Here is a 20,386-nt window from a genome sequence, read left to right as displayed (position 1 = left end):
GAAGCGAGACAGAGCGACGAGTCTTCCGTTAAGTCGCTGCAGGTCTTTAACCGTCCGAGGAGACTGCATATTGATTATAGCTTGAACCTTCTCCGGGTTAGCGTCGATTCCTCTCTCGTGCACGATGAACCCGAGGAACTTCCCGGAGGTGACGCCGAAAGCGCATTTTGTGGGGTTGAGCCGCATGTCGTACCTGCGTAGCGTGGCGAAGGCCTCGGCTAGGTCGGCAAGGTGTGTTATGGCCTCCTGGCTTTTCACGGTCATGTCGTCTACGTAGACCTCCGTGTTTCTCCCTATTTGATGGGAGAACATCTTGTTTACCGTCCTTTGATATGTGGCCCCGGCATTTTTCAGCCCGAACGACATGACTTTGTAGAAGTATACGCCTTGATCGGTAAGGAAGGCCGTGTGCTCTCTGTCTCCGGGTGCCATCCTAATCTGGTTGTACCCTGAGTAGGCGTCCATAAAAGAGAGTCGTGCATGACCGATCGTCGCGTCGATCAGCTGGTCGATCCTCGGGAGGGGATAGCAGTCTTTAGGGCATGCGTCGTTGAGACTGGTGTAGTCAACACACATCCTCCAGTTTCCATTGTGTTTCTTCACGAGGACTACATTGGACAACCACTGGGGATACTTGGTTTCTTCTATGAAGCTCGCGCCCAAGAGCCGGTCCACCTCCTCTTGTATTGCGCGCTGTCGGTCAGGGGCCTGGCGCCGGGCCTTTTGCTTTACCGGGCGGGCGTCAGGCGGGATGTTGAGGTGGTGCTCCGCGACCTCTGGGTCGACGCCCGTCATGTCCGACGGGGACCAGGCGAAGACGTCGGCCTTTTCCCGTAGGAGACCGACGAGTTGTTCCCGTTCTTGCTCAGGTAGTTCGGATCCGACCTTCACGGTCTGGTCTGGTCGGGCTTCTACCAAGGGAATGTCGACGGTGGATCCCGTCGGCTGGGGATGAGGAGTCGGTCTTTTTGTTTCCCGCGGAAACGCCAGGGGTGACTTGGTCCTGGTTTTCTTGCCCAATGATACGGCGGTAAGGTAACACCGCCGGGATTCTTGGGGGCTTCCCGTGGCTTCTCCGACTCCATCGTGAGTCGGGAATTTGATGGTCTAGTAGTAGGTCAAGACGACCGCTCTGACTTTGTTGAGGGTTGGCCGACCGAGTATGGCATTGTAAGCGGTAGGGAGGTCGACTACCAGGAAAGTGGTCATCACCGTCTTCGACCTCGACGGGGTCCCCAGAGTCAAGGGCAAGGAAATGGACCCTAAGGGCGATATTGAATCTCCCGTAAAACCGGTGAGCACTGAGCACATCGGGCTTAGGTTTCTCCTGGCCAAGCCTAGCTTCTGAAAGGCGTCGAGGTAGAGTATGTCGGCCGAGCTCCCTGTGTCGACCATGATCCTCCTCATATGTGCGTTGGCTACCCTGGCGGATATTACTAGGGCGTCGTCGTGGTCGGGTTGCTCGACAGCTCCGGTTGGAAAGGTAATCTCGGGCTCCAGCTCGTGCCCTGAAGCTTCGGGGGCGGCTCGAGCATACGCTTTCCTGCCTGACGTAGAGCCTCCTCCTGATGCAGGACCCCCGGCTATCACATCGATGTGCCGCTCGACGGGGCCCTCCGGGCGAGGAGACCGTTCTTTATTCGGCCGGAGGTACTGGCCGAGGTGTCCCCTGAGGATGAGCTCCTCGATTTGTTTCTTCAATTCGTAGCATTGCTCGGTGTCGTGCCCGTGCTGCCGATGGAATTGGCAATATCTTGATCGGTCCGCGAGCTCCCGCGGGTTCCTCATCGGGTGAGGGTCTTTGAGCAGTCCTTTCCCCTTCTCGTGTAGGAATATTTCAGTCCGGGAAGAATTCAAGGCGGGAAGAGGGGGCCTTGGGTCAGGTCTGTCCAACTTTCGTCGAGAGGCGGCGGGCGGTTGCTGTTGGGGTGGCTCTGACTTAACCTTTTTGTGTTCCTCTCGCCTTCCGGCCATCCAAGTCTCCGCTGCGATGAACTGACTAGCACGCTGGAGCATCTCGGGAACCGCGACGGGGGGTCGCTCCACGAGCGACCAGAAGAATCTGGAGGGTCGGAGGCCTGTCATAAATGCCTGCATCAAGAAAGAGGGGTGAGCGTCCGACAGTCCATGGATTTGGGTCGTAAATCGGTTCACGAAATGGGAGAGGGGCTCGTCCTCCTTCTGATTGAGCCCAAGGAGCAACGCCATGGATGGCTTGGGTCGGGCGTACGCCAGGAAGTTAAGCTGAAAATCTTTGGCGAGCTGGTCGAAGGAGGCGACGGTCCCTGGCTTCAGGCCGCTGTACCATGTGCGGGCCGGCCCCCGGAGAGTCGTGGGGAATGTCCTACACATCAGGGCGTCGGAAGTTCCGAATAACGCCATCTGGGCGCGAAAGGCGGCCACGTGGTCTGTCGGGTCGGTGGCGCCGTCGTACGCGTCCAGGGAGGGAAGGCGGAAGTGCGACGGGATCGCCTGCTCTTGTATCTCGGGGGTGAACGGAGATCCTTGACGTCCGTCCACCCCGAGCTCTCCTTTTGACTTACGGACTTCCTGTTGTACCTCGTCGAGCCTTTGACTGACAAGGCGCAGATGAGCCCGTAGGGCATTAGTCGAGTCGGCGGTCGGAGCGTCGGGCTCGGGTCGACTCGGCGTGTTTTCCGCTTCTCGGCTCCCCGGCCGAGTTGCGGGGTTCCGAGGTGAGACGAGGAGCTCAGGGAGTGGTACGTGAGTCTGGACAGGGGTCTCCTGTTGTGGCGAGGGGGTCCATTGGGAGACGATCGGGATGATGGTCTGGATCATGCCGGTCAGGGTCCGGACCTGATGGGCGAGGTCATGGAAAGCCTCGGGTGATACTGATGGCAGGCCAGCAGGTGCGCCGTCGGGAGGCGTCAAGCCTGGGTCATTGAACAGTTGCCAGTAGCGTTCTGCTACCGCTGCGGGGCGTTCGTCGCGGGCTCCGTCCTGCGGGGGGTGTTCCCCCGAGGCGGGGAACCTAGCGGGTGAGGATTCGCCGGGGTGGACTCGTTGGTCACCTGACATCTGGGCCCTCCTTCTAGCGCCAATCTGTTACGGTAAGTAACTTTTTAAGCCGTGGCCTCGGGGTCGACGCGGCTCTGTTCTGGGGTCCGGATGTCGAGGATCTCAGGCTACGTCCCTCGGGTTTTCCCTGCGGTCGAGCACCGTGGTTCGAGTCAGGAGGAAGCTCCTGGGAAGAGGCGACACCGTCTTCGTACCTGCGCACAAGTCGGGTCGGGGCGCTCGACCTAACTCCTCCGACGATCGAGTCAGAGAAGGATGTGGAGGGGTTTTTTGGAGGAAGAGAAGTAGAGGTGCTTTCTAGTGCCTTTTTTCTCCTTCCCCTTGTCCTCAGGACTCAGGGGTATTTATAGAGGAGGTTGGATGTTACATGACGTGCCCGCTTGCAGGGGCAGGACGGTACCGTTGGTGGCGTCTGACATTGCCACTGGGGCTGCGTGGAAGGCCGAGCGACTGCAGGGTATGACGGGCCTCGATTGGTGTGCTCCTGTGCCTCGACCGAGCGCACGAGGTCAAAGCTAAAGTGATTGACTGAGGGCGGGTGACGTCGACGAATGTCGAGTCTGCGTTGTAGCTTTGGTTCCTCGGGCAGTGTGTCTACGAGGCGTGCTGACGTGTCACATTTGCCATTTTTACCCCTATCACCTTCCATTGCATAATATTGCTACACATAACAGTGACACCTCAAAATTACCAATCTAAGGGAGAGGAACATTTAGCTTTTGATTAAAAATCTCACAGGGCACAATCATGCTTTCATGAAAAGTAAGGTAATTAGCAGATCAAAACTTAAGCTAAGAATGCTATTGCAATGTCCTTCTTACTTATTGCTAATAACAATCAATAGTTAAACGATTCCACAAAAACTTCAGCTTGAATACTCTCCATGACATTAAAGAATACATACAATCATTGCAAGATATATTTAACTTCCAATCTATATTATGCTTACACATAGTTGTGTAATGAAAACAGATAACTTACAATTGGAAGAAAGAAAAAAAAGCAGCAGACTTAGATGAAGAATTCACAGAAATCACACGTACCTGATTGCCTGAGGAGCAATCTATAACAAACATTTAAAGAAAGTAAGATACAGGGTTGAGTGTACGCACGAGAAACGGGCTGCATACGGGTCCGCAATGGGTTCAATTGGGCCTTATGAACAAAAGTAAGAAAATATTGAGCAAGTCTACTCAATGGGAAAGCCCAATTTAGGCCGATTATGGGTCTCGATATGCCCATTGAGAATTGAGATAATAACCAAATGATTTTGAAACCTTGTGATACCGAACTCGCAACAGATTAAATAAACTAACACACTCAAAAATAAAACAAAAACTATGAACAGGAATCCAAGAACCACTTCCAATGATTGCTTGCAAGAGACAAGATTCATAGCATACTCTATAGCACTACAAACAAGCATGGCAGGAACAAGAATGTAATTAGAAAAGCAGTTTTCGCATACCTTCCAATATTCTTGATGCACTTGTTAGTTCTATCGGTTCCACAATTCATGCACAGCTACACAAAATTTGCTGCAAAAGATGGAACAGCTGATATCAAGATTCCGAAAACATTTTAAATATGAGAAAGATGATCGATATTCTTATGATCTTATCTGAATTGTGATATTAAAAATATGCACAATTGCATGGAGAGGCCGAAACAAGAGTAGTTGAGAATGGGTCAGAATAGTTTGCACAATCATAAGTAGTCATTTCTGCACTAAATGCGGGACATAAAACCTTATGATGTAATTATCATTAACTCAAAAACAAATCCTAAAGACAATTACAGAAATTTGAAATACACATTTTGTTGTCGATTTTAAAATGTTTAGGCGTATAAATTAGTTTGCATGTTAGAGTTTGTTGATGCAGGAAATGCCTGGGCAACAATTCCAATGAGGCTGAAGACATTTCAGGATAGCAAACTCAACAATTCCAGTAAGGCTGAAGACATTTCAGGATAGCATACTCAACAATTCCAATGAGGCTGAAGGCATTTCAGTATAACATACACAAGTTTTGATTCTCAGTCCATTCAACCTGCAAGCAAAGTGACACCTTCTTACATGCAAAAGAAATGGGTGAGTACCAAACCAATGGTAATCCTGATCAACACAAAAACTGGTCTTCCAAATTCCATTGAGGCCCCTGCATGCAAATATCACAATACATAACAGAAATATAAATGGAATCTTCCAATTAGCACACGAGCAAGTTTGCATAGAAACTCAACTGACAAGATAACAACTCCTTGAAGACATCCAAATCCATAAATCCATGAAAACTCACCTAAAACAAATTATAGAAACAACACTTTGGCGTTTAAATTTTTTTCAGCTACTAAAATCATCAGAGCAAGTACTACTCCATGTAACTTCTCGTCATCTTTGGTGATGTATACATACTGCATAACTTGATCTGAAACATGGCTCTTTCACACTCACCCAACAACCAATAACCGATCCAGAATTAAGTTGGAGAGAATCCAAACACCAGTTCAGAATCAATTTGCACAGAATCCAAATGTTCTTAAGATCCAAAATAATCTTGGTTGGACTGCTAAGCAGAATTTATAAAACCTGCAGTTCGCATACAAACCAACAATACTGTGCCAAACACAATCAGAAAATGATTCGAGCAAACATTTAGTAAGACAAAACAAAGTCCGTTTATAATCAATGCTAAACTAGCTTGTCACATAAGAAGAATCTCACACCTCAATAGACTTTTAGAGAAGCCATAGGGGAATAATCTACCTTCATAGATCAGAGATTTCAAACAGGCAAGGGACTTCTGTTTTGGAACAAAGAACAGACTTTTCCATGAACCTTAATCAGTAAAACTGGAAGACATTTTGTGTTGGGCACTGCATAGACCTTCCAATTACAACATTACTACCATATGACACCAAAGGAATAATTCTTTCACTGGACTGCATCTCAGTAGCCAAGGCTGGTGGTTGATGTAAGACAGCTTTTTGTCAAGGAAAAAGGTGCCGAATCACTGCTCAGCTCCTGTTGAGAAATTCAAATGTGAGTTAGACCATCAGCTAAGCCCTTCTCATCCTCCTCTGATACCAAATAAAAGGGCTCATTTCCCTTCACACTCACCTGCTCTCAAAATATCAAGAAGCTCAGGAACCTTTTCTTTGTAAGGTAGAACAATCTTCTCCTGGAATTTTGTATTTGATAATTTCACAAAGTACGAAAACTTGCATCGTCGAGTCCACAAGCCTTTCGTATTCAACATCTCCCAAACATGAAACCGAGGAATTACCCTCTTCTGCAGACTATATAGCAAGATAGTTGGGTGGGAGGCGATGAAGGAAGTGGTGTAACCGACCACGTTGATAAAAAAATCCACTTTTCTGCGCAACATATCGAGGGAGATGCCTAAGAAGGTGGGATTTTTCCTGACTGCAGAAGAAAACTCCGACTCCGACCACCCGAAGCTCCTCATGAGCTCGACCTTGGCCTCGAACCTTTCTTTGCTTACCATGAGGAGAGCATCAAGTATCCACATGAACATCCGAGATTGCCGTGGCATCCCCAGCTCATCGGCTCTCGCAACCAAAGCTCGGAGTGACTCTGGTTTCTGTGAGATTAATTGTGGGTGACTTCTCAAGACAAGAGAGAGCCTTTCTTCAGGAATGCCGCACTCATCCCTCAAGAACTTTAGGTTAGGATGCAATTTCTTCTCAACGCTGGAGAAGAAAAACCGTCGGGTCTTCTTGAGATGCTTGAGAACGAGCTCTCTCGATCCCAAGAGACTTTCCCACATCTCCAATTTGGGGACCAAGGAACGGTGAACGTCGAGGCGCAGAATAACATCGTTCTTCAGGATGACATCGACGATATCCGACTCCGATAGGCCCAAATCACGGAAGAACTGAAACTTCGGGGCGATGTTCGTCTCCACGTTGTAGCACAGGTAATTGGGTTCCGAAGATATCACCTTCCTGATAGCGGCGCCACAGAGGCCCTGAGATCTCATGAAGTTAAGGACGGCGTCGGGTTTCTCGGTGGATCGGAGGTGCGCAAGAGGTTTAGAGAACTTGGCTGCCTCGGAGGGGGAGAACCCGCAGGAATTCACGAGGTATTCCACCATGAAGTGGGGATCTGGAGATATGGTGCTGCCTACGGCGGCGGCAGGGTCGACAGAGGAGGAGAAGAAGAGGAGATCTCGAAGGCGGCAGGTTTCGAACAAGGGCAGAAGGCCATTGCGGCGGAGTACGGAGCGGAGCGGAGCAGCAGCCATAGTGGGACAAGAGAGCAGCCGCAGCGGCACCCTAATTACAACCACCCGCCTTATACGTATTGTGTATAACCTTCGCTATGCACAAGAAATACAAAATTATAGGAATAAATTATTTATATCAAAAATATGGATAAAATGATCTTAAAATACTAATTTGACAGGTTTCATCTGTGCTTAAATATTTCAGTTTAAGTACAATTATTTACTTTCTTTCTTATGAATAAAAATTATAAAATAAATATTCAATATTTTAAGTTAAGTGATATTATTTTTATTAAATAATTAAATAAATTTAAAAATTAAAATATTTATTACCTTGGAAGGCTCGACTCATTTTATTTAATAGGGGTGATTCATCTTCTTGTTTTTCACTGGATAGAGTTAGGCGTTTTTATATTTTTTAAAAATTAATATTTTTTATTTTTTTTATTATTCATGCTATATATGGTTTCTAAAATTTTATTATATTTATCCAAATATTTAAAATTTTATTTTTAGATTTAATATATTATAATTATTCATACTATAATAATTTTGAAAATTTTTATCTTACATGCATTATACTAGTTGTAATATTCAATTTCTATTAGATTTGTATAATAGTTGAGTAAAAATATTATTTTCCCTTTAATGCAATTTTATATTTTTAATAGATTACTATTTATTATGTTTTAATGACTCAATTGCAATAGTTTGGTATTTTTATTATAATTTCATGATGCTATAATTTGTAATTAAAAAATTAATTATGATTTAGGTTGAAATTCACTTAGCAAATCAGGTTCTATCCACGGGCTAAACTACAACCCGTAGATTCGACCCAACGAGCTATGCCTAGTTAGTCATTCAATCCGACCCAACATAGACAATCACGTGTAGTGCAGATGATTAGTTAATGAGCTATGAGCCGACATAACTTGGTATGATATATGCATAGTCATGTACAATAAGTACATCGACTAGCTTAACCTATCATATTACTAAACAATCTAACTTATTATTTTTACTTTATTTTATTTGTGTTTAATTGAGCGAAATCTAATTTGATAAATTTAAATCGATTGAAGGTGACTCCAAACTAATTTAATTTATTTAAATCTATTTAACATAAATTAAATTTAATATAATCTAAAATATATTAAGTCTAAGATAGTTTTAGATCAATTAAATAAGAATTAGAGATCGGTTCAACTAGGTTATAATTAAATCCAATTCAATTAGATCGATTCAACTAGGATTCAAGTTAATTAAGGACTAATTGATATTATTTTATATTAATTATTTAAAAGATAAATTAAAAATATTTTAATATATTATTTTATCTTAATATGAAAATGATCATATATGATGATTTTGTTGTCTTAACGAGGGTACGTAGAGTGATTTTTTTCAAGAATTAGTGGGATGTGATGGTTTCTCCATCCACTTAATCTATTGTTAGTGCGATATGGGTTCGTGGACATCCGAAGAATATAAAATCATATAATAGAATATGTTCGAATCTCGAATTTTGTTGATGAACCTAATTGATAAGTGTTTATGAATTAATCTGTGTTTTGAGTGACGCATGGTGCTTTGATCAGGATGAGATAATTAAAGCAAGAAGAATCATGTTGGGCCGGAGGAAAACATATCAGAAGATTGGATGTCAAGTCGGAGGACCGATCAACATATCGACAAAAGGCTTCGGGCCATGGATTCGGGCATCGGGCCAAGAAGATTGGATATTGCGCTAAGGATATCGGAGTTACGAAGTCAATTGGCCGATTGGGCAATAGGCCGCAAGATAGGACGATGCGCCGAAGAATCAAACGAAGTGTCGAGGGACTAATGACATGCCGGACAATATGATTCATATTTAGTATTAATTGTCTAGATCGAAGTATGTTTTTACATGTGCAGGATTAACTATAATAGCAAGGCATAAAGCAAAGTCCCGGAGTCAAGAATACGATTTCGTTGGGAGTTCGAGAGTTCGTTGGAAGTCCGGATGTTCGTCGGAAGTTCTACCGAGAAATTTAAGAGCTTACCAAAGAAGCTCGTCGGAACTCACCAAGAAGATCGTCGTGAAGTCCAGGAGTTTGTTGGGAGTCCACCAGAACATTGCTGAGAGATTGTCGGAAGTTAACCGGAAGATCGCTGGAAGCTCGTTGGAAGAAACCAAGACATAGGGACTTGTTTAGCTTAGTAAATGTCTTAAATTTTGTAGTTAGCACGTAATTGAGATTAGAATTGAGCCAACTCAATTATGGGCCAATTGGGCCTATGTAAGGACTATGTTGGGCCCAATGAAAGGCTCAAACAATGTCCCAAGAAGTGGCACCGTCGTGGCACAATCTCCGAGACCGTGTCACGCGATGGTACCACCTAGTGGTAGGGTGCTAGGCAGTGATACCGCCCCTGTTAGGCGGTGGTACCGCCCAATGCAGTGTTAGTGTCAGATTGACACAAGCGGTGGTACTCTACCTGTACCCAAGAAACCCGAGATGAGATATTTTTAGGCTCCAAGTTTGAATCAACTTAGGCCTATAAATACCCTTCTCATCCTTAGTTAATACATACAAGTATTGAGAGTAAAAAAAGGAAAGAAACACTAATGCAATCTTGTATGAACTCCTCTCAAAGTTCTAAGTGTTAGAATAGTTTGATAGAGGAGTAAGTGGGGATGTAAGGGTTATCTCCTAAACCTGGTAAAAGGATAATCGAGTTGTAAGAAGAAGGTTGATCTTCGCCTATTAAAGGAAGATCGATAGTGAATGCTTGTGGTCTCGATGGAAAAGGAATCAACAGAGTGAATGTAGGTCACAACGATCGAACTACTATAAAACTCGGTTTGCATTTCTATTTGTACAATTTACCTTCACTGCAAACTACTTACTTGCTTTACTTCCATTACACTTACAAATATGATTTCAAAGTTAACATCTATTCGAAACGATTTTCATCGAAATTGGTTTTAATCGAACGAATACTTTTTTGAAAACCAACGTAATCTTTCCGCTGCACTAATTTACTCCCCCTCTTAGTGCCGACCCTTTCCTAAAAAGCCTCTCTATTTACTATTAGAAGAGTACTCATTCGGTAATTTGATATATGTTAATTGGGCAATTAACTTTTTGATATTCATTTATGTTATAAGGTGTTACAACTTAATATTGTTTTTTTTTCAAAGCAATCTTAGATTAGATTTTAATAAAAAACAAACCATTCTTGAAGTTGAATGTTTATTTTTGAGTTTATATTATTATGTTTATGAATAAAACCTATGATTATTTTTAACTTTTATTTTGATGTATAAATAAATTAATATATATATATATATATAAGCAAGTTTTGTTGAATTATTTGTTTTATTGTTATATAATATATGACATTACTTTTGTCAATTTTATTGGTTGACGACTTGTTGTGAACTTGTTAAATTAGTTTTTTTTAAATGAGGAATTCTTTCATTTCTCGTCGCTTTTGTTCTTTTACCTATGCTCTCCTGCAAGATGCGAAGTATGCCATCGTTATTAGTCGATGTCAATGATGTTATTCTTAGACGAGGATATCTTGGAGTTCCCTAATACGTGTGGAGTTGATGTCGAGGGGAAAAGATGACTTCTCTACTTGTCATTTTCATTTTTCTTTTTGATAAGCTGAAGTCGCTTCGTGTCTTATTTTTGTTTTTTATAGCAACTTGTTTTAATAACTGTGGGTTTCTGGCGACTCCTATTATGTAGTGATTCAGCTTGGAGTTGTGGATTAAAAGTTCAATTACTTAATTACAGATGCCTTTTACTTGAACCGGTAACCATTTTTGCGTGGCTATTATGTTTGCTTCCACACCATTTTTGAACCTTTTTTTTTTCTCGTAATGCTTCAGCTCAGCTCAACTTCAAGAACTTAACAGCTTATCCTGGATTTTGTCTTCCCTGTTCGATTATATAGTGAACAAATTGCAACTATCAATAATCAAAATATCTTGTAATTGTTAGGTGATCTTGGTTAACTGTAGATCATTTATTAGTTTAACAATCATGCAGATGATCCAATAAAGTCATGATTTTTGTAATCATAGTTTTTTTCTTAACATAAATTAATTATTATAAATCATGTATTATTATAATTAATTAATTAATTTAGTATACTTTAAACTAATTAAAATTATTTTTTTTAATTATGTGAATAAATGAAATTTTTTTATCAATTTATTAAATTATTAATTAATTTATTTCTTAATGAGTGATATAATTCTTAGAAAGCAAATATTTAAATTTTATGATTTGTGTGCGAACAATATAGAATAAATATTACAATCTATTTTTTTATATGAAAGTAAAATAAAAACATTATTTATCTTTTGAGAAGAGTTCATCTTCTCCTCAAGAATTTTTTTGATGACAGGATTGCACGGACGAGCAAGATTCTCTATTTTTTCATTACCGATTTTTATTTATATTTTAAAATATTTGATAGTAGAATTTTTTTAAATTAATATGATCAAAATAATCTTCTAATTTTAAAATATTATGATTAATAAATAATTATTATTGAATTATGATGTTAAAATAATTAGTTAATTTAATAATAATTCTAATTTATTTAAATTAGACATATTTATGTCTAAAAAATTATGTATGAATTTGTATAATTTAATTACTTTTAAATTTAAAATTATGAATCTAAATTAGTTAATTCATGAAATATAATGGATTTAAGGTTAATTATTATTTCAACATATTTTTAAAATTTTAAAATATAATTTAATAATATGAGTTAAATTGAGGATTCAATGTAAGTTGACGGATCAAACCAAGTCAAGTCCAACCTAACTCATGTTACTAAATATGACCTAGTCTATGTGGTTAAGTATAATCCAACTCATATGATTAAATATAACTAGTCAGATACCATACAATACATACAGTTGAGGAAAACTCAATCATCATTTTTCTATTAACTAATTTGATCTAAACATGATCTTAATCGATTGACGATAAAATAAAAGAAAGGAGACCTCGAATAGACTTAAAAAAAGGAGAGCATCCACAAGGACATCATAATTCCAACAATAATTATTCGATATGCACAAGGAATAAAAATTACTGTAATAAATTATTTATATAAAAAATATGGATAAAATGATCTATAAAATATTTATATGGTTTTGTATCTGTATAAATATATAAAATTAATCATTTATTTGATCCAAAAATAATTTATTGTTGCACCAGATTTGAAAAAAAATATGATCCTTCAAAACTTGATTTCTTTTGTTTAAATTAATATGCCTTGAATAGTATTTATGACTCATAAAAATTCAAACAAAAAAAAACACGATTGAAGTTGATGATGGATTATATGATATTTAATTAAAATTGACTATACATCAATATACTATATCTGTAAAATAACACTTGTTAATTATAGTAGGCCACATTTCATTCCAACTTCGTGATCATCCATAAATACCCTATACTTGTTTGAAAATGCGTATGTTGTTGTATGTTCACGTTGCATCGATTCATTAACATGATATATAAGTGCATAATTTTGCTTTGATTCCTTGTCTTATTTAAATTTACGAATTCTACTTTTCTCAGTTCCTTCAATATATTCATTTCATTAATGTCTGTCTGACCAAAATTAAGACTTGTGTTGACATAAAGATTTGAGACATTATTATCCAAGACATAAAGAATAAAGAACAAAAGATGGAACAACTGATATCAAAATTCAAAACACAATTCACGCATTGATAGAGATGAGTGATGATCTAATGATCCTATCAGAAATGAGATACTGAATACATGCAAAAAAGGCACGGATAGCCAGGATCTAATGATCCTATCTGAAATGAGATACTGAATACATGCAAAAAGGCACGGATAGCCAGAAAAAAACTGGTTGAAAAACGGGCCATGATAGTGTGCATAAATCTGAAATACTAGTGATGTAAATGATCATAAACTCTACAACAAGAACTAAAGCCAATTACAGGATCTTGCAACACACATTTAATTGTCACTTTTAAACCTTCTGAGCTTACGTGTTAGTTTGCATGCTAGAGTTTTTAATTTATTTTACCGTAAAAGGAGAAATTTCAATAAAGATTAAAGTGGATTAGATACTGAGCTAGACTGATCTATCGTTACAAGACCCAAAAACACATAGAGAATTTACGTCGTTCATGATGCGGGAAACATGGACCACATCGACAACATAAATACTTGAACAAAGAAATAAAATGACATCCAAAATATTCTTAAGGAACCAGCAAATCGACTAACTCAAGGGAATTAGTTCGATTCAGATGTTGGAGAAATTTAGTTGTGCAGCCTTCTAAAAGCTTTCAAGTAGAGCAGAAGCTTCAGCTATGATGATGAGAAGTTGCATCCACCGAATCCAAGAATGAACTCCAAGAATGAAGAGATCTGTTGCTGGAATCACAAAGGGTGGACGAGCAGAAGCCTATGGAGGCATGCAAGAGTTTTGTTGATGCGAGAAAAGCTTTAGCAATTCCAAGGGAGGTTGAAGACATTTCAGAAGAGCTGGTGACTCCTGATCAACCCAGTGCAACTGGTCTTTCAAATTCCATTGAAGCCACTGCATACTAATGTTACAATGCATCAATCAAATTTGAATAATCCAATTAGTACATAAATAAATAAGTTTGCAAAGAAGTTTAAGTGTTTTTCAGCCACTTAAATCGTTAGAGCAACAACTACTCAGCAACTTCCTGTGATCTTTGGTGATATTTTGTATATGCTGAATAACTTGATCTAAACTATGACTCTTTGAGACTTACCCAACCACCAAAATCCCATCCGGAATTGGAATTAATTTGGACAAAAACCAAAAGTCCCTACGATAGATCCGAAGGTCATCTCAGTTGGGACTGTTGGGTAGAAATTTTAAAACATGCAGCTAACGTACAAAGCAACAATACTATGCCAAAGACAATCAGAAAATAATTTAAGCTAACAATCAGTAAGACAGAACAAATGTGATTTCTAATCAATGCTTATCTAGCTTGCCATTAAAGAAAAATCCCACACCTCAATTCATCTTTTGATAAGCCCTTTGCATTCTATTTCCAAAATCTCAAATTAGGGGAATAATCTACCTTCGTGGTCACAAATTAGACCATCAGCTAAGCCCTTCCTCATCCTCCGATGCCAAATGCAAGGTATCATTTCCTTTGCAGGTGCCAGCAACTCTCAAAATATCAAGCAGCTCAGGAACATTTTCTTTGTGAGGGAGAACAAACTTCTCCATGAATTTGATATCTGATAATGTGAGAATGTATGGAAACTTGGCTTGTCCAGTCAACAATCCTTTCGATTTCAACATCTCTGTGACACGAAACCGAGGAATTACCCTCTTCAGCAGACTAAATAGCAAGAGATATGATTTGTCGGCGATGAAGGAAGGGGTGTAACCGACCACATAGATAAAAAATTCAACTTTTCTTCGCAACATATCGAGGGACATGCCTATGAAGGTGGGTGCTTTCCTGACTGCAGAAGAAAACTCCGACTCCGACCACCCGAAGCTCCTCATGAGCTCGACCTTGGCCTCGAACCTTTCTTTGCTTACGTTAGGGTGCCGCTGTGGCTGCTCTCTTTCGTCCCACAATGACAGCTGCGACGCTCCACTCCGTGCTCCGCCGCAATAGCCTCCTTCCCTTGTTCAAAACCCACCACCTTCGAGATCTCCTCTTCTTCCGCAGTCTTTCTGTAATTGGCTTTACGTTTTGTTGTGCAGTCAGGAAAGCACCCACCTTCTTAGGCATCTCCCTCGATATGTTGCGCAGAAAAATGGATTTTTTAATCAATGTGGTCGGTAACACCCCTTCCTTCATCGCCAATCCATTTTTCTTCTGAGCTTACAGAAATTTGTGTTGTGAAGAAACCTTGTGATGTAATGATCATTAACTCCACAACAAAACGTAAATCAGGAAACCTTCATCAATGGATTGTGTTGTGAAGAAACCTTGTGATGTAATGATCATTAACTCCACAACAAAACGTAAAGCCAATTACAGAAATTTGAAATACACAAACTGTTGTCAATTTTAAAATGTTTAGGCTTATAAATTAGTTTGCAAGTTGAGTTTGTTGATGCAGGAAATGCCTGAGCAACAATTCCAATGAGGCTGAAGACATTTCAGGATAGCATACTCAACAATTCCAGTGAGGCTGAAGACATTTCAGGATAGCATACTCAAGTTTTGAATCTCTGTAAGTCCATTCAACCTGCAAGCAAAGTGACAACTTCTTACATACAAAAGAAATGGGTGAGTACCAAAGCAATGGTAATCCTGATCAACACAGCAACCGGTCTAAAAAATTCTACATAACAGAAACATAAATGGAATCTTCCAATTAGCACAAGAACTAGTTTGCATAGACGATCAACTGACAAGAAAAGCAGAAATTCTAAAACCTGCAGTTCACATACAATCCGACAATAGTGTGCCAAACACAATCAGAAAATGATTCGAGCAAACATTTAATAAGACAAAACAAAGTTGGTTTATAATCAATGCTAAACTAGCTTGTCACATAAGAAGAATCTCACACCTCAATAGACTTTTAGAGAAGCCATTTGCATTCTATTTCCACAATCTCAAACTAGGGGAAAAATCTACCTTCATCGATCAGAGATTTCAAACAGGCCAGGGGCTTACTGCTTTGCAACAAAGAACAGACTTTTCCATTAACCTTAATGAGTAAAACTGAAAGACATTTTGTGTTGGCCACTGCATAGACCTTCCAATTACAACATTACTACCATAAGACACCAAGGAATAATTCTTTCACTGGACTGCACCTCAGTAGCCAAGGCTGGTGGTTGATGTAAGACAGCTCGTTGTCAAGGAAAAAGGTGCCGAATCACTGCTCATCTCCTGTCGAGAAATTCACATGTGAGTTAGACCATCAGCTAAGCCCTTCTCATCCTCCTCTGATACCAAATAAAAGGGCTCATTTCCCTTCACACTCACCAGCTCTCAAAATATCAAGAAGCTCAGGAACCTTTTCTTTGTAAGGTAGAACAATCTTCTCCCGGAATTTTTCATTTGATAATTTCACATAGGACAAACACGTGCCTCGTCGAGTCCACAAGCCTTTCGTATTCAATATCTCCAAAACACGAAACCGAGGAATTACCCTCTTCTGCAGACTATATAGCAAGATAGATGGTTGGGAGGCGATGAAGGAAGGGGTGCACCCGACTACATTGATAAAAAATTCCACTTTTCTGCGCAACATATCGAGGGAGATGCATAAGAAGGTGGGATTTTTCCTGACTGCAGAAGAAAACTCCGACTCCGACCACCCGAAGCTCTTCATGAGCTCGACCTTGGCCTCGAACCTTTCTTTGCTTACCATGAGGAGAGCATCAAGTATCCACATGAACATCCGAGATTGCCGTGGCATCCCCAGCTCATCGGCTCTCGCAACCAAAGCTCGGAGTGACTCTGGTTTCAGTGAGATTAATTGTGGGTGACTTCTCAAGACAAGAGAGAGCCTTTCTTCAGGAATGCCGCACTCATCCCTCAAGAACTTTAGGTTAGGATGCAATTTCTTCTCAACGCTGGAGAAGAAAAACCATCGGGTCTTCTTGAGATGCTTGAGAACGAGCTCTCTCGATCCCAAGAGACTTTCCCACATCTCCAATTTGGGGACCAAGGAACGGTGAACGTCGAGGCGCAGAATAACATCGTTCTTCAGGATGACATCGACGATATCCGACTCCGATAGGCCCAAATCACGTAAGAACTGAAACTTCGGGGCGATGTTCGTCTCCACGTTGTAGCACAGGTAATTGGGTTCCGAAGATATCACCTTCCTGATAGCGGCGCCACAGAGGCCCTGAGATCTCATGAAGTTAAGGACGGCGTCGGGTTTCTCGGTGGATCGGAGGTGCGCAAGAGGTTTAGAGAACTTGGCTGCCTCGGAGGGGGAGAACCCGCAGGAATTCACGAGGTATTCCACCATGAAGTGGGGATCTGGAGATATGGTGCTGCCTACGGCGGCGGCAGGGTCGACAGAGGAGGAGAAGAAGAGGAGATCTCGAAGGCGGCAGGTTTCGAACAAGGGCAGAAGGCCATTGCGGCGGAGTACGGAGCGGAGCGGAGCAGCAGCCATAGTGGGACAAGAGAGCAGCCGCAGCGGCACCCTAATTACAACCACCCGCCTTATACGTATTGTGTATAACCTTCGCTATGCACAAGAAATACAAAATTATAGGAATAAATTATTTATATCAAAAATATGGATAAAATGATCTTAAAATACTAATTTGACAGGTTTCATCTGTGCTTAAATATTTCAGTTTAAGTACAATTATTTACTTTCTTTCTTATGAATAAAAATTATAAAATAAATATTCAATATTTTAAGTTAAGTGATATTATTTTTATTAAATAAATAAATATAAAAATTAAAATATTTATTACCTTGGAAGGCTCGACTCTTTTTATTTAATAGGGGTGATTCATCTTCTTGTTTTTCACTACGTAGAGTTAGGCGTTTTTATATTTTTTAAAAAATTAATATTTTTATTTTTTTATTATTCATGCTATATATAGTTTCTAAAATTTTATTATATTTATCCAAATATTTAAAATTTTATTTTTAGATTTAATATATTATAATTATTCATACTATAATAATTTTGAAAATTTTTTATCTTGCATGCATTATACTAGTTGTAATATTCAATTTCTATTAGATTTGTATAATAGTTGAGTAAAAATATTATTTTCCCTTTAATGCAATTTTATATTTTTAATAGATTACTATTTATCATGTTTCAATGACTCAATTACAATAGTTTGGTATTTTTATTATAATTTCATGATGCTATAATTTATAATTAAAAAAAATAATTATAATTTAGGTTGAAATTCACTTAGCAAACCAGGCTCTACCACGGGCTAAACTACAACCCGTAGATTCGACCCAACGGGCTAAGCCTAGTTAGTCATTCAATCCGACCCAACATGGACAATCATGTGTAGTGTAGATGATTGATTCATGAGCTATGAGCCAACATAACTTGGTATGATATATACATAGTCATATACAATACAGTACTATCGACTAGCTTAACCTATCCTATTACTATAGGATCTAACTTATTATTTTTACTTTATTTCATTTGTGTTCGATTGCGTGAAATCTAATTTGATAAATTTAAATCGATTGAAGGTGACTTTGAACTGATTTAATTTATTTAAATATATTTAACATAAATTAAACTTAATATAATCTAAAATATATAAAGTGTAAGATAGTTTTAGATCAATTAAATAAGAATTAGAGATCGGTTCAATTATGTTATAATTAAATCTATTTCAATTAGATCGATTGAATTATGATTCAAGTTAATTAAGGATTAATTGATATTAATAATATTTAAAAGATAAATTAAAAATATTTTATTATATTATTTTATCTCGATATGAAAATGATCATAAATGATGATTTTGTTGCCTAAATGAGGCCACGTGGAGTGATTTTTTTTTAAGAATTATTGGGATGTGAGATACGATGGTTCCTCCATCCACTTAATCCATTGTTAGTGCAATATGGGTTCGTGGACATCCGAAGAATATAAAATTATATAATAGAATGTGTTGAATCTCGGATTTTGTTTGAAATCAATTGATAAGTGTTTATGAATTAATCTGTGTTTTGAGTGACGCATGGTGCTTCAATCAAGACGAGACAATTAAAGCAAGAAGAATCATGTTGGGTCGGAGGAAAACATGTCAGAAGATTGGATGTCAAGCCGGAGGATCGGTCAACATATCAACAATAGGCTTCGGGCCATGGATTTGAGTATCGGGCCAAGAAGATTAGATATTGCGCCAAGGATATCGGAGTTACGGAGTCAACTGGCCGAATGAGCAATAGGCCGCAAAAGAGGATGATACGTCGAAGAATCAAACAAAGTGTTGAGGGACCAATGACATGCCGGACAATATGATTCATACTTAGTATTAATTGTCTAGATAGATGTATACTTTTACATGTACATGATTAACTACGATAGCAAGGCATAAAGCAAAATGAAGTTCCGAAGCCAAGAATGTGATTTCGTTGGGAGTTCGAGATTTCATTGGAAGTCCGGACGTTCGTCGGAAGTTCTGCCGAAAAGTTCAAGAGCTTACCAAAGAAGCTCATCAGAACTCGCCAAGAAGATCGTCGTGAAGTCCATGAGCTTGTTGGGAATCCGCCGGAACATTGCCAAGAGATCGTCGAAAATTCGCCGGAAGATCGTTGGAAGCTCGTCAGAAGAAACCAAGACATAGGGACTTGTTTAGCTTAGTAAATGTCTTAAATTTTGTAGTTAACACATAATTGGGATTGGAATTGGGCCAACTCAATTATGGACCAATTGGTCCCATGTAAGGACTATGTTGGGCTCAATGAAAGGCCCAAACAATGTCCCAAGAAGTGGCACCGTCGTGGCACAGTCTTCGAGACTGTGTCAGGCGGTGGTAACGCCCAGTGCAGTGTTTGTGTCAGACTGACACAAGCGGTGGTACTACCCGTACCCAGAAAACCCGGGATAAGATATTTTTAGGCTCCAAGTTTGAATCAACTTGAGGCCTATAAATACTCCTCTCATCCCTGGTTAATACATACAAGTATTGAGAGTAAAAAAAGGAAAGAGGAGTAAGTGGGGATGTAAGGGTTATCTCCTAAACCTGGTAAAAGGATAATCGAGTTGTAAGAAGGAGGTTGATCTTCGCCTATTAAAGGAAGATCGATAGTGGATGCCTGTAGTCTCGATGGAAGAGGAATCGACGAAGTGAATGTAGGTCACAACGATTAAACCACTATAAAACTCGGTTTGCATTTCTATTTGTACAATTTACCTTCACTGCAAACTACTTACTTGCTTTACTTCCATTACACTTACAAATACGATTTCAAAGTTAACATCTCTCAGAAACGATTTTCGTCAAAATTGGTTTTAATCGAACAAATATTTTTTTGAAACCAACGTAATCTTTCCGCTACACTAATTCACCCCCTCTCTTAGTGCCGACCTTTTCTTAAGAAACCTCTATATTT

The 20,386-nt window shown here is 39.8% G+C and overlaps 3 protein-coding genes across 6 annotated transcripts; all 3 read right to left on the bottom strand.

Annotated features, from left to right (window-relative positions):
* Positions 1-1,107: 1,107 nt before the first annotated feature.
* LOC135625792 (uncharacterized) lies at positions 1,108-3,039 on the bottom strand. Its single transcript, XM_065130880.1, has one exon. The coding sequence runs from the start codon at positions 3,037-3,039 to the stop codon at positions 1,108-1,110; it is 1,932 nt and encodes a 643-aa protein (XP_064986952.1).
* A 2,635-nt stretch (positions 3,040-5,674) lies between these two features.
* LOC135586319 (uncharacterized) lies at positions 5,675-7,351 on the bottom strand. Its single transcript, XM_065129861.1, has 2 exons — positions 6,161-7,351; positions 5,675-6,064 (listed from the first exon to the last, which is right to left on the bottom strand). The coding sequence occupies exons 1-2, from the start codon at positions 7,305-7,307 to the stop codon at positions 6,051-6,053; spliced, it is 1,161 nt and encodes a 386-aa protein (XP_064985933.1). The 5' UTR covers positions 7,308-7,351; the 3' UTR covers positions 5,675-6,050.
* A 6,048-nt stretch (positions 7,352-13,399) lies between these two features.
* Positions 13,400-17,490, bottom strand: LOC135625286 (transcription termination factor MTERF15, mitochondrial-like). Of its 4 annotated transcripts, none has more exons than XR_010491965.1 (2): positions 14,419-17,490; positions 13,400-13,905 (listed from the first exon to the last, which is right to left on the bottom strand). XR_010491965.1 is itself a non-coding variant. In XM_065129859.1 (2 exons), the coding sequence occupies exons 1-2, from the start codon at positions 17,444-17,446 to the stop codon at positions 16,190-16,192; spliced, it is 1,161 nt and encodes a 386-aa protein (XP_064985931.1). In that variant the 5' UTR covers positions 17,447-17,490; the 3' UTR covers positions 13,400-16,189. The 4 variants fall into 4 exon arrangements, 1 of the variants encoding a protein (XP_064985931.1); XR_010491967.1 differs by having other exon boundaries at positions 13,400-13,898; XR_010491966.1 differs by having other exon boundaries at positions 13,400-15,550; positions 15,946-17,490.
* Positions 17,491-20,386: the final 2,896 nt, after the last annotated feature.

The sequence above is a fragment of the Musa acuminata genome, chromosome BXJ2-10 (genome assembly GCF_036884655.1).
Source record: "Musa acuminata AAA Group cultivar baxijiao chromosome BXJ2-10, Cavendish_Baxijiao_AAA, whole genome shotgun sequence".
In the NCBI taxonomy this organism is placed as follows: Eukaryota; Viridiplantae; Streptophyta; class Magnoliopsida; order Zingiberales; family Musaceae; genus Musa; species Musa acuminata.
Note: the sequence above shows the minus strand (reverse complement) of the source record. Positions and strands in the feature narration are given on the sequence as shown.